The 13,919-nt window shown below is 42.7% G+C and overlaps 1 protein-coding gene across 9 annotated transcripts in view; it reads left to right on the top strand.

Annotated features, from left to right (window-relative positions):
* Positions 1-13,919, top strand: part of TANC1 (tetratricopeptide repeat, ankyrin repeat and coiled-coil containing 1) — a 277,351-nt gene that overhangs the window by 183,947 nt on the left and 79,485 nt on the right. For all 9 annotated transcript variants that reach the window (XR_012517747.1, XM_010329951.3, XM_074399627.1 and 6 more), the window contains one exon: positions 9,943-10,206. Coding sequence is in view for 8 of the 9 variants with exons in the window: in XM_010329951.3 (XP_010328253.1) it covers positions 9,943-10,206 (264 nt within the window). In the remaining variant the exon portion in view is untranslated. The remainder of the gene's footprint in view (positions 1-9,942; positions 10,207-13,919) is intronic.

Raw genomic sequence — 13,919 nt, 5'->3', positions numbered from 1 at the left:
CGTCCTCTGTTCTCTCTCCTTCCATGACCTGCAGAATCAGAACCTGTTGCCAAGGGCACGCTGGAGGTGTGGTAGGGAGGAGAAGGAAAATTCACAAGAATTTCCTCTCCAGGCAGACTTTAGCCACAGGTCTTTGAAGAGGCAGGAGTAGTGGGGACATAAAGGGGGAAGAGCTTCCTCTTAAATCAATACAGGGTGTGCAGGTTCCACTGCCTCTTCACAGAGCAGGCATCTATGACTCAGTCGTGGTTCTGTGATTGCTGGAGTGGGGTGTGCCTTTTTCCATCTGAAGAAAACATGCCTGTTAGAAGGTGTAGCCTGGGAATGGCAGCTTTTGGGCATCGTTAAGTGTTTCACAGAGTAAAGTATTCAAGAGCACCGTGACCTTAGTGGACAGAGATGAAGATGAGATGGCCTCCTGCTTTGGAAGACCTAGCAGTGGCTTGTAAAACAGGCTGGTGAGGATCCATGCTCCCACTTACATAGCACCTGGAGAAGGCGGGAAGAGGCTTTTCATTTAATTTTCCATTTTACATAGTTTAATACTTGTCAGCCAGTATCTCTGGGGTTGGAATTGCAAAGGCTTTGAGGGTGGACTGGTGCAAAGTGCACACAGCTGCTGAGTCCTTGCGAGCTTTGGGCAGCAGGAGGCTCAAAGCAGGCTTCCACGTATAGTATCCACATGGTCTATTCAGGGCAGTTGGGGGAAATTTCAGTTAGTGCTAACCCGTCCTTTAAAATTCCTGGACCTCTCTACTCTTTAAGCAGATTTCCATCATGTTCGTTATATTTAACCTAAATATTTTTGCCCAGCAGAAGCAGAGACAGTAAACTTGTGTTCCCACATGCCCAGGCACCCAGTTTAGAAATAAATATAAAGTATGTGTTTTCATCAGGATGCCGTGCCTGTGTTCTGTTTCCACTGCTTAGGAGGAGAAAGGAGAGGCTAGTGACCTGTAGAAGAATTTATTGGGCCCCTTCCAGTCTTCCTTTCTGGAGGCTGGGGCTTAGTAGACCCCTTCTACCCTGTTTCAACTGTATTATGTTATCCAGAGGGGAGTCCCACTTTATCCTCTTTCAGGAGGTCCAAGTTCTTCTGACATAAATGTCTTTAGAAGTATAATAATTCTGTCATGTAGAAATACTGTCTAAGCTGGATGGGATTAACAGAATTCCCTGTGGTTGTCTTTTTTATTTTTTTAAGTGAAGTTCCATACTCTTTACATGTTAAAATCATTGGCATTACCTAGAAATCAGTGTCTGATTTTCAAATTTGCAATATGAAGGTTTTCTCAATGAAACCCAGCTGAAAGAAAAACTTTACAAAGTATGCTTTTAAAGGTATTTCCTCCTTGTCTGAGAAAACATTTTTTCTTAGTGACACTCCTTTGAATATGACTTGCTTTCAGCTGTTACAAATGGAAACTGTAAGCTGTATTAATCCCAGTTTAGAAATAAATATAAAGTATGTGTTTTAATTAGAATATGTGAAAACTAATCATTTTCAAACAAAACATCACCGAAAATAATGGGTTTTAAAGTGCTTTGAGATAAATATGATATTTAATTTTTGTTTCTGTATATATCATAAAATTTTAAGTGTGTGTATTAGTTTCAAGAAAATAGGCTATTTCTGCATTTAAGAAGAAAGAGGATACAGTCTGGATGAGCAGGAACGAACAAAACCCAGGTTTCCTATGAAAATAAAAAGAAATCCTTCCTATCCATTAATGATAGATGTGCAGAAGGAAGGACTGTACGTCAGTCGCCCTCTCCATTCTCCTTTTTTATCTGCCTTTACCTGTTGAGATGTGTAATCTCCCGAGTTTTTGTAGTGTCCTGAATCTGCCTCCTTTGGAGAAGTGGTACTAGGACAGTTCCATGAAGGGAGGGGACCCTGAGGGAATGGTGTCTACTTCTTCCCAACTGGGTGTGTCTGCCACACAGAGCAGGTATGTCATCTACCTGCCCAGCTCTCAGCACCTGAGCTGGCAGGCATGAGCCACCACATTCCACCAGGCTAGGTGGCTTTCTGGGTGATTAAGTGCTCAGAATTGGAGTTCTTCTGACAGCCTTGCCTCTGCTTTCTTCATGCTTACATTTGTTTTCTTCTTGCTTGGTTTGCAGCAGGGAGGCAGGTATGCATTTAGACAGGGGAATGCCTTCGTAGAAATATTTCTGCAGAAGTAGCTTGCAGTAAAATATTAGACACCTGGTTAGTATCCTGCTGGTGCTTGCTAGAGTTTGATAATATTTATTTTTCTGCCTGGTTGCTTAGGATGTAAAAAAAAAAAATGATCACGGCTGACTTTTATCTTCCTTTGACTCTCTCCTACCTCCTGCTAGGCTTATAAAATGAAAGTGATTCCAGAGGTAGCTTTAGACCTTTTATTTCCTGGACTTTGTGTCCCAAGGGATATAATCAGGTGCAGAGGCACACAAAGATGAATTAATTGTACTTTATTTTCCTTTTTGACTTGTCGTAAATCCTGCCCTTTTCATTTTATGCTAATACTGCTTTGTTGCCACCTGTATCACCCTGCTCACTACTAAATTGAAATGCTTTGAAATTGATTTGGTAATAACTATTTAGACTGTTTCAAGTCTGGGTTAATATTCATTTTGCTACATTGCCTGCAATTTTTTAAATCATCCTTAATTATAGAAGCCTTTTTTAAAATCTCTTGGGTGAAGAGAATTTTTCTTTATGTATATAATTTGGTAATATGCTTAATGTGGGAAAGAAATTCTTGGCAATGATTTGAGTCAGCAAACAGCCTGCTGTACTTTTATTCAGACTGTGGTTGGAGTCTTCAGGCTGTTCTATTGGTGTAGCAAGCATTTATTGGCGCCTGCTATGTACCAGGAGCAAGCATGTTCAGTACTGGGACAATAATGATAAGGCACAGCATCTATTGTCAAAACTTGTCCACCTGTGGGACTACAAAATAGTTTTCTGTGGAGAGTCCACGCAAGTTGCCAGTTACTGAGAAGAGTTTAAGACATGACAGTGATTGACATCTCTGATGGAATATGTATGCTGTGGGTACATAATGATACCACTGATAGAACTCTTTTCCAAAGTCTGGAAAAGGGTCATTAGACTGTGCAAGAAGCTCCAGTGTTTGTGCATTCAGTACACAGGTTATGTGAAACTTTACGAAAACGTTGTGCTTCTTCTGGAAAATGTCATGTTACTTAAATTCTTAGGCTTGTCTCTGGAGACTGTTCTTCACTGTGTCAGACTCAATTGGGCAGTGTGGTGGGTCCCATCCTCCCCCTCCAGCACCACCTGCTCTGAGCTGTTCCTTTAGGTGTTTCCACAATCAAAGGGCCTGATGAATGCAGCCGGGAATGCATGGCTCAGGTCCCTGGTCACACTGCATGTCATAGCAGAGCACACCTTGCGCAACACAGGTGAGCACCAAGCCAGAGATTTGGCACAGAGATCTGGCTCTCACAAGCCAGCACACAGGGCTCCCAGCGCAAGGCCAGAGAGGGAGCAGGGCCCTGTGGTGCATTGGATGGGGCTGGACATTTGCAGAAGGAGAAGACAGAAGTCACCTGGAGCTGAAGGTTACCGTGCAGGGACGGGGATTGCCTCACCTGGGACATCCTGTTGGCATTCCAGGCAAGGTGGCTTAAGTGTCTTCACTAGACCTCTCAGGTTAAAAGCTGTGGCTGCAGGTGAGCCAGGGACTTTGTTCTCCGTGGTTGGTTAGTTTGCAGGTGGGTGGGTCTAGGTAGGTGTGGAGAGAAAAGTACAGTCTGGCATTTCTGGCCAGAAAGGTTTAAGGCAGGCCAGTTTCATTGTGCAGGCTTTCCCTTAGTCACTTGGGAAAATCCAAAATGTGACCTGGCGGCCTGAATGCCTGTTGGGTGTGAGGTGTGGATACACAAGAGAGGGGTGCCACCTGTCAGTCAAGATGCCTAGGGACTTGTGTGCTTGCTGTCTTGACTTGTCTCTGATCTTTTCCTGATCTGAGTTCTTCTGTGGCAGTGAAACCTAATTTGGAAAGTTGTTAGTCACGGGAGGCCGTCTCTATGGTCTTGCCTTTTCCTTTTCTATTCACTTCTTCCTTCCACCCACTTTTATGAGTGGCCATTATGTTTCTTTCTTGTTTGATCTTTAATTCATTGGTCCAGTGTTTTAACTTTAAAATCTTCCTGTCCACCACCAAGCTGAGTATAGAGGTTAAAAAATGTTCTCTTTTTAAGTGCTACTTTTCTTCAGCTGTGTGGGGAGGGAAACATTCCTGAGCATTCATGATGCCTGAGGCACTTGACATACGCCCTCTTGTCTAATTTTCTCTGCAACCCAGGGAAGGACAAATCACTCTCTTTACAGAGCCCCCATCTTGAAAATGGGGAATGCAAGATAGTCTATAATGTTCTGGAAGAAAATTTGCATTTCTGATTTTTTTTATCCTCTGAAAATGTATATTTTCTATTATAATAAAGTAGTATATGTACATAATTTATAATACATGTGTTTGGGATGTGCGCACCAAGTCTTGTCTTAATAGTATGGCATGATCAGAATAATACAGAGAGGCTGGGTGCAGGGGGGGGTCATGCCTGTCGCACCATCACCATGTGAGGCTGAGGTGGGAGTATCACTTGAGCCCAGGAGTACAAAACCAGCCTGGACAGCATAAGGAGATTTTGTTTCTGCAAAAAAAGTAAAAATATAAAAATTAGCCAGGGTGGGTGGTAGTGCATGTCTGTGGTCCCAGCTACTCGGGAGGCTGAGGTGGGAAGATCATTTGAGCCTGTGAGATTGAGGATGCAGTGAACCATGATTCCACTACTGTACTCCAGCCTGGGCGACACAGTGAGACCCTGTCTTGAAACCAACCCCCGCCCCCCCGCAAAAAAAAAGTTTGGAGCACTATTCTGGGATACATGGGACTTAGGGTGTTTTGGGGCTTTCCTGTCCATAGGGCTATTAATGAGCGTCAGTTGAAGTATGATAAGAACTTAGAATGATGCCTGGCACATAGTAAGCAGTATTCCAACATTCATCTTAGCCACTATTGTGATTTCCTAATGATCATTATTTAATTCCTCACCAGTGAATTTGAAATACCCAAAACAGACATGTAATAAACCAAGATTTTTCTTTTTCCATGAAGGTATGAGTTGGGTAATGTATGTAATAGGAAGGGCAAGAGAAAAGATGCATTGAGGAGTCATGTTCATAAGACTGTATTCATTGTTCTTATAAGTGGGCAAAAGCTATACTGCTAAGTTTCCTGGTGGCCAGTAAAAAGAGAGAAAACAAATATTGAGGGTGGTGGTTATAAAGACTAAAATTTCCAGTGCCCAAAATGGTCCTGGGTCTGGAGAAGCATACCACCTTGTGAACTCCCTAAGCGGGAAGAGCCAGGGTCGCAGCAAGCCCCTTGCTCTTTTCACATCTTGTCTTCTCCGTAGTTCAAAGAGAAGGGCCTGATGAGTTGTTTGTGGCATATGTTAGGTATCACTGGCCCTTGGTTCCTAAACAATTCTGGGCTAATGCTGTAGTCAGGTTAGCTTTCTTCTTGATATTCTTTTAAGCCTGTGACTTGATTTGGATCCCACCAGACTACCTACAGGGCCCTGGGCCTACAGTGATGTTATTTTTCTTTTGCCGATTCTATTTTAAGTATGCATTCAACATAGAACCTTCAGAAGGCAAGGGGTAAAGGAAAGTTGGATCCTAGCACTTGAGGAGGCCAAGGCAGATGGATCGCTTGAGTTCAGTGGGCAACATGGTGAAACCCCGTCTCTACAAAAAATATAAAAAATTAGCCAGGCATGGTGCTTGTAGTCCCAGCTACCTGGAAGGCTGAGGTGGGAGGATTGCTTGAGCCTGGGAGGTCATGGCTGCAGTGAGTTGAGATTGTACCACTGCACTCCCACCTGGGCAAGAGAATGAGACCCTGTCTCAAAAAAAAAAAAAGAAAAAGAAAAGTTGGGAAGATGAAGACAGAGTATAGTCTTATTTCAGAGCCTTCCAGAGCAAAGCATTTGATGACTGAGTGGATTACTTTTTAACTAGGTAGACATCATGAACTTTTAGCCACAGATGCTTAACTCCTTTTATGTGTTGAGCACCATGCAAGCAAACAGTGTTTTAAAAATACACGGTATGTATGATCAGAAGAATTGGCATTGGCTATACCACTAATTGTGTGTGTGTGTCTCTGTGTGTGTGTGGGGGGGGGGGGGGGTTCTCTGAAGCCTTTCATCTCTATAAAGCAGGATTGATGGTTCTTAGCCTGTCTGCCTCCTCTAATGTTTTGTGGTGATCAGGTTTATGCCCTAGTATATTAAGTGAGCCAGGCGCTTAACAGGTCCAGTGTTTTAACTTTAAATTCTTCCTGTCAACCACTAAGCTGAATATAGGAGTTAAGAAATGTTTGCTTTTTAAGTGCTACCTTGTTTTTCAAGTGCTACCTTGTTTTTCTTCAGTTGTGTGGGGAAGAAAGCATTCTTGAACATTCCTGAGCATGTAGTCCCAGCTACCTGTAGTCCCAGCTACCAGCTAGGCTAATGAAGGAGGACTAATTGGGGCCAGGAGTTCAAGACCAGCTTGGGCAGCATAGTGAAATCCCATATTACACAGAAAAAGTGTTTTGGGGGTATTCTACCCCTGCACACTAGTACAAAGGAAGATAAGACACTGTCCCTGGGACTAAAAGGAATTTTCAAACTACATGGAGAATCAGAAGTAATGCATGTGAATCAATAAGCAGTACAAACCTAATTTAACACTAAATTGTGAGGTGCAGCCTAACCTGACAGCTTTATAAAACTTGAGGCCTGATAGGTCGCTTGTTTTCAGAATGCTCCATGTTGCAAGGGCACTGAGACCCAGTTTGGGTGATAATAGCAAGCTGTAGTTGACAAAAGCTGCTATCTATACCAGTCCAAAGAACAAAATGCTAGGATTTTTTAATTGTTAAGCAACTATAAAGATTAGCTAGCCTCTGGGAAATGTCAAATAGCGCTTTTTAGAGATTTTTAAAAAAAGTCATCACAGTTAAGATTTTACTGTGGTTGTATGTGTGTATTCGCATGCGCATTTTTGAGAGTGACGGACTGGGTTAACCTCATTAGGAGTTTGTATTTCTATAATCAGGGAAGAAAGATGTTTTTGAGCAGCCTGTCGTTTATTGGAAGAACCAGCTTTCTCTTTCTTGGGTTCTCCGGGGTTGCCATGTTTGGTGTGGCTCTTAGGTTGTGCAGGGAAGCCAGACTGATTTGGCCTTTATCTGCTCGGCTGGATCTGCTTCAATGCTCAGGCAGAGCTGAACCAAGATGAGAGTGTCTGGGCTTCCAGCTGTGTAGTCTACATCTGGTATTGAATCCCAGGAAGGAGTGTTCATGGAGTGGCTTCAGATTTCCGAGCCTTCCTGCCTCTGAGAACTGTGGGACATGTGAACCGGGAATGCCTCTCTTACAGGAACCTGTGAGGGCAGCAGAAGGGCCGCCTCTTCTTCCTCACTAGTCTCCTTCTTATAAACACTGACCTTACATTACAATATATTCATTTCCAAATGGTTACCCCATCTGGAACTTCTCTTCCCAGTGACTGCTCCTGCAGCTGGGCCCTTCCTCCCCCACCCCTTTTCCTTCCTCTCCCTGCCAGGACCTGAGTGTTTCCCCTGTCAGACGCTGGGCACAGTGTGGGGCACATGCCTGCCAGTGAGAGCTGCACCTTCTGCCTGTCCTGCCAACAGGAGCTCTGACCTGGCCTTCCCAGCCATCCTCAGTTGCGCCATGGGTCTCTGAGGTCCTGGTGGCAATGCTGTCACCTGTAACAGGAAGTGAGCTCAGGCCCTGTTCCCACTATTTTAGGTCCTAGTTAGGACTCGGATCTTTGGGGTTTGATTCAGAAGTGCTTGGCACTTAGACTTTTGGAACATTTTGACTTTTGGTTTGTTTGTTTAACTTACAAATATGTGCTCTCAAATGTAGCAGCCGCAATAATAAAACCAAACACATCCCCTGTCTTCCTAGTCTGGAACTCTTCTTGTCACTTGGATGTTGGAGTAGCTTGGGAACCTAACTTATTGCAAAATGTCTTAGAAAAGCATTTTGAGTTGCAAACACTGGCTTTAAATGTGAAGGTTTGTAACACCGCAGTCTGTGTTACAGGACTGCCTGCATTTTTCTACTTTCAGCTTATTAACAGGGTTACTATTAATAAGCAATAAACTTACCAATAAATTAGACCATTTCTGAAAAACATTAGCACACTTCCTAGCGTATAGTAAACCTTCAGTAAATGCTAGCTTCTGCTGTCAACCCCACTACTGGCATTTTTATAATAGAAAGGGTCATATTTGCTGTGCCTATGTTCATATAAATGGTCCATTTAAAAATGCACAGAAGCCTGTGATTGATTCCAAAGAAGGTGGGGGTGTGGTTGAATACTACTAATGGAACACTGGCAAATGCTGGGAGTCATAACGATGGGCACCCAAAATCAGATCCTATACTGATAAGTGAGGTCAAGTGTGGTGTCTCTGACCACAATTGGAATTGAAGTTTATTCATTTACCCATTCAATTAGCAATCATTTATTGAGCACTTACTATGTGCTGTACCGTTCAGAAAAGGAAAAGATTGCCATGGGTACTCTAGGGAAGGCTTCGGCACTTATGTGGGATTTTTTTTTAAAATAGGGAGGCAACCAGAGAGGGTGCTAAGTCCATGCCACAGCAGCAGGAGGAGTAAAGACAGTCTTAGAATTGTGACAGGATGTCCTGTGGCCACAGCAAGGAAATAGTTTTGTCTTCTAAACTGTAAAGACTATAAACAAAGCTAAATCCCTTCAGACTCTTTGATCCTAAATAACTGACCCTGAGCTAATTCACCAGCCTTCTGATAAAAGTGTGTATCATCTTGGTATGTGGCTAAAGCGGCCTGAGGAGCTGGGTTCTGAATGCACTTTGGCCCTGCACACTCCCATTTAACAGGCTTGCAGTTCAGCGCCTCGGCGACTGGAATCCAGGTAGGGAAGGAGGCATCGGTGGATGTGGCTCCTGTTTCAAGGATGCAGCCAGCATTAGTTCTAACAGCAGGGCAGTGTGAGTGGCCCAGGTAATGACCTGTGGTTGCAAGGGGATCCTGTATGGCTCAGCATCTTTAAATTAGAAGTGGCTCTTTGTAGAAGCTATGTGGGGTGAATATTGCTTCTCTCTTTGACCATGTTCTTTCTGCTCTTTTGCTGAGATGTTTACAAAAGGTTTTTTCCTATCTTTTTTTCTGTGCTACTTTTATTTTTTTCTTGGAGATGAAATGTGAATTCTGCAGTGATAGTATCCCTTCCCATGCTGGTGCTTCACCTGCGCTGGATACAGGAAGGTTTTTCATTTCGTGCTGCTGAAGGAATAATAAGTCAGTCTCTCTGGATCAACTTGAACAGATATTATAAACTTTAAGGGTCAGATTCTCTGTTTGACTTTATAATTGTGTTTTTGTTTCTAAAGATTTTCTCCTGTATGTCTCTGCATTAACCGTTCTGTTATTCATTCTCGCTCCCTTATCCCCAACAAATGTTACTAATTTGGAAAGTGTATTTAAAGGTTCAAAGGAATTTAATGACACATGAATTCTTTTATGAGTAATCTTTGTTAAAAAGAGAGGATACGTTATTTCCAGGTTACATAGATTTAACTCTGATACTTTTTAGACAGTTTTTTTCATTATCTTCCTATCAGAGTTTCTCCCTCTCCCCTCTTCTCTGGAGAGTGATTTAGCAGCTTATTTCCCCTGGTAAGCCACATTCTTCCAATTTACCAAAATACATTGTATGGAACATACTTTGATAAAAATCTGTGTGGACCGGAAAACTTTCCATTGATCCTAGGGAGGGCAGTGTGCATGTTTTAACTCTTCAGCCCTAGCTGTGCCTGGCCTCCTTCAAAGTATTTTGGTCTCTCATTTCAGCCACGATTACAAGTTCATCCGAAAATGATGACCGGAGTGGCTCCAGTTTGGAATGGAATAAAGACGGAAGCCTAAGATTAGGGGTTCAGAAAGGTGTGCTTCATGACCGCAGGGCAGATAACTGCTCCCCAGTGGCAGAAGAGGAGACCACCGGCTCAGCAGAGAGCACGCTGCCCAAAGCAGAATCCTCAGCTGGAGATGGTCCGGTCCCTTACTCTCAGGGCTCCAGCTCACTAATAATGCCACGGCCCAACTCAGTTGCAGGTAAGGCCACACCTCTCCCTGGAAGTATTATCTCGGGGAGACTGAGGTGCCCTGTGTTCACTGTCTTCACATGGGAAGACATTCCAGACACAAGCCAGCTTCGTGGCCCTACCTCAGGCACTTGCCTTTTATAAGCCTCAGTTTGCTAATCTGTAAACACAGTAAGACTGTACTTAATGCTCTTTAAGTGATCTTCTGCTCTGGAATTCTTTTAAGTCAATGGTTTGGACTATCAGGCTCTTTGTGTATAAAAGAAGAAAGTATAAAAATTCTCCTCTTGGTTTGTGTTATTTTAAGCTTTAGAAAATTCATGACCGTTTATTACATCCTGGTAAATGGGAATTGTTGAATAAGTTTGTTAATACCAGTCAAGGAATTTCTTACCATTACAAACTTATTTTTGTGTAATGGAGGCCCGCTGTACAGGCAAGAGGGCCAAATTTCTGTATAATTTAGTTAAAATGGAGCTCAGAGCTTAAAATGTAAGCAGTGGAAGAAAGAGCTCTCAATCAAGGAAATGAAAATATTTGAGACAGGCATGCTCTTCCAGGACGCGGCAGCTGGAACAAAGAAGAGAGCACAAAGGCTGGCAACTGTCAGTAGTCGGACTAGTTGGCGGATGTGTGTCAAGCAAGGAGAGTACAGTCTGTCCCCTGTATCTGCCTTTCCACATCTGCAGATTCATCCAGCCACGGAGCAGAAATACCCAGGGAAAAAAGTGATAACAAGTTGAAAACACAGTCTCACAATTATTTACATAATACAATGTGTAATATCTAATACAAGGTATTACAAGTAATCTGAAGATGATTTAAAGGATATAGGAGGATGTTTGTAGGTTATGTGCAAACATTACACCATTTTATATAAGGAACTTGAGCATCTGAGGATTTCAGTATCCTCAGGGGGTCCTGGAACTGAGCTCCAATGCTTAGTGAAGGATGACCATAGCTCCAGATGGGTGGGGAAAGGAGCTCTCTGCATCTGAGCTGTGGTGCCTGTTTTTAAGGTTTCCAGTTTCTAACTCCATGCCCTTGCACCGAATTTAGAAGAGGAACTTGATACAGTCATTCTTTGTTATCAATGTAGCACTTAACATTTTGCTTCTAATGCAGGGACCCAGATTGTCCTTCCCTGCATCGGAGGATTTCTCTATGATTCATACTATGCTTTCAGCATGCAGTGGGTCACTCTGGTGGTTGTGGGGTGTTTTTTACACTGGAACTCAGAAGTAGCTGATAAATAATTGGCCCTAATGGAAAAGTTCTGAGGCACAACTCTAATTCACTTTCAAAGGAAGTGAAATGGTTTTGTTCCAGAAGAGGGATTTGGCATGTCTGCCAGAGAGAAATACTAGAGAACATTATACAAGTTGACTGATAGTCCTTCCACAGCTTTCCTGTCCTCTCACCACTGTCCCACCACTTTAACACAGTGTGTGGCACTCAGGGTGCTTTAGACAGAATTTAGCTAGTTAACGATGAATGGGTCATTTGTATTATCCCCAGACCTTGATCACTTTATTGACTTCAACAAAAATAGTGAACTTGCGCTCAATTTAGTCAAACTATTTTAAAATTAAGAAACATTACTGTGTTAATTTTAACAGTGTTAAAAGCATCCCATTTAGGGTTGTTTTCTGCTTGATGTTCTTTTATGGGTCTCCTGCCATGTGAAGTGACAGTGGGTGTGAGCTGAGCTTTTCCAGGAGACTGCCGTGATTATAGAGCGGAGCTTTCTGATTGCTGCTGTGCGCATTCATTAGCTGCTTCTGTGTGTGCCCTTGAGCTAGACCTCCTGTGGAATGGGAGGGTTTTACCTCTAGATTTGAGCAAAGTCCACCTGGCCTAATGGGTTTGCTTGTTTCTTCTGTGCTGCATATTTTTTGAACTAAATGAATATTTTGAAAGGAAGTGAGCGAAGGCCCATTTCATGGTATCTGTTAACAACCTAGGTGTCTGGTAGGTTCTTCATTGCCTCCCTTCCTGCCCCTAAAGTTGAACCTCAGTTAAGAGGAAATGGCAAGATTTTTCAAGTACCATTGAAGAGTTAAGGTTCAGGTTGCATAGATTCTGTGCAGCACTCTTTATTGATTAGAAGGCAGGCTGCTACAAACAGGGCAGCAGAGAACACTCAGTGTTAGAAGAATCAGAATAATATTTGAAGGACCATATACAGACAGATCTTAGAAGCATTTGCATGTTGCAATACAGGTAAACAAATTGCCTTTTGGTGGGAAAGGTGTTTTGGTGCATGAGGGTTAGCAGGTAAAGGAAGGTTGATGCCAGGCCTCTGTTCACAGCCTCCCCATGGGACTGACCCCTAGAGAGTGGGGTGCAGAACTTCTTCCTAAGGTCCTTTACTGAGCTTGCTACAGAGAACTGGAATTGTCTGTTAACCATGTAATAGTGACATGTTTAATTTTTATTTTTGGTCAAAGATTATAAAAATAAGTTGGCTAGGTTTTGAGATTGTTTCACGATACAGATTTTCTTTGTAAAGATATTTATTTGTTAGAGTAGGATTGGTTTGGACAACTATATATCACATCAAAATACATGACGTGGACACTTCTTTTCTTTATTAAAAACAGACTGGGAAGGCTTTAAAAGTATGTTTTAAATCACATAAAAGTCAGGTAATGGGTTCTACTATTTTTTACTATTTTTTTTTTCCTTTCAAAGTACTTTCGGAGTGGATTACAGAACACTGTGTTTAATTTTCCAGGAAACCAACAAGCATGATTGCAATCCAGTTTTCCTAAAACTGGTCATTGCCCTGGACTTACTGGCATGTGCTTTCCATAGGTTAGTCCACAACTTTAGCAAATGTTCCTCTTTGTCCAGCTTAGAGATGTCTCCCTCTGCCTTGCTCCACCAAGCCCACTCCCACCAAAAAACAAACTCTTCCCTCCGCATCTTGAAATGTGCTTCTCATCCAGATGTTGTGTGTGTGTGTGTGTGTGTGCGCACGCGCATATGTGCGCAATAAGTGTATAATTTCACTGTAGAGATTCTAGCAGTGGGTTTATTGTAGCATGAAACTATTGCTTTACCTTTGGGGGATTTGCTTGGCCTCAAATAGTGTTTAGGATTTTGAAAGTGTTTTTGGGTAAATACTGAATGTGAGTCTGACTTTTGCACAGGTAACGTCTGAGAATCTGCCGTAGACATGCCTGAGAGGGCAGAGTGGCCCAAGTTACCTGCTCAGAGGGTGGGTAACACCTGGGCACATAGCTAAGCCACTGAGGCACCTCTATTGATGGCTTCGAAAATGCCTTAGAAAGCTGAGATGGCTGGCAGGTAGTGGCTTATGGCCCTGCTGCACCCTTCAGCTCAGCTTAATCATGTTTGAAATTGAGAATCATCCAAGAGCTGTAGAAGTGCTGAGGCTGCTCTGTTACAGATTTTGGTGCTGAAGCTCTAGTGACTGGGAATCTGAAAACAGGCCTGTGAAATCTTAACCATCTCCTGCATCTGTTGAGCTACATTCTAGGGCATTTCTGCAATCTGTTATTTGTAATGTCCTTTATGGTCACATATTTCTAATCCTTTCAGTTGTCATAAAATTATAAGCTCAATGTTATGTTCTGAGGAGTCAGGGGAAGAAGGGAAATAAGCCTCAATGCTTTTGAGGCTCTAAAGCATCTTTGTATTCTCTAGAGCTGCAGCATTATGTCAAATGTTCATGACTATTCTGCCTCTGAAATGAGT

This window comes from Saimiri boliviensis, chromosome 5, assembly GCF_048565385.1.
Source record: "Saimiri boliviensis isolate mSaiBol1 chromosome 5, mSaiBol1.pri, whole genome shotgun sequence".
In the NCBI taxonomy this organism is placed as follows: Eukaryota; Metazoa; Chordata; class Mammalia; order Primates; family Cebidae; genus Saimiri; species Saimiri boliviensis.
The sequence above is the reverse complement of the archived record's forward strand: the minus strand, read 5'-3'. Positions and strand labels throughout refer to the sequence as shown.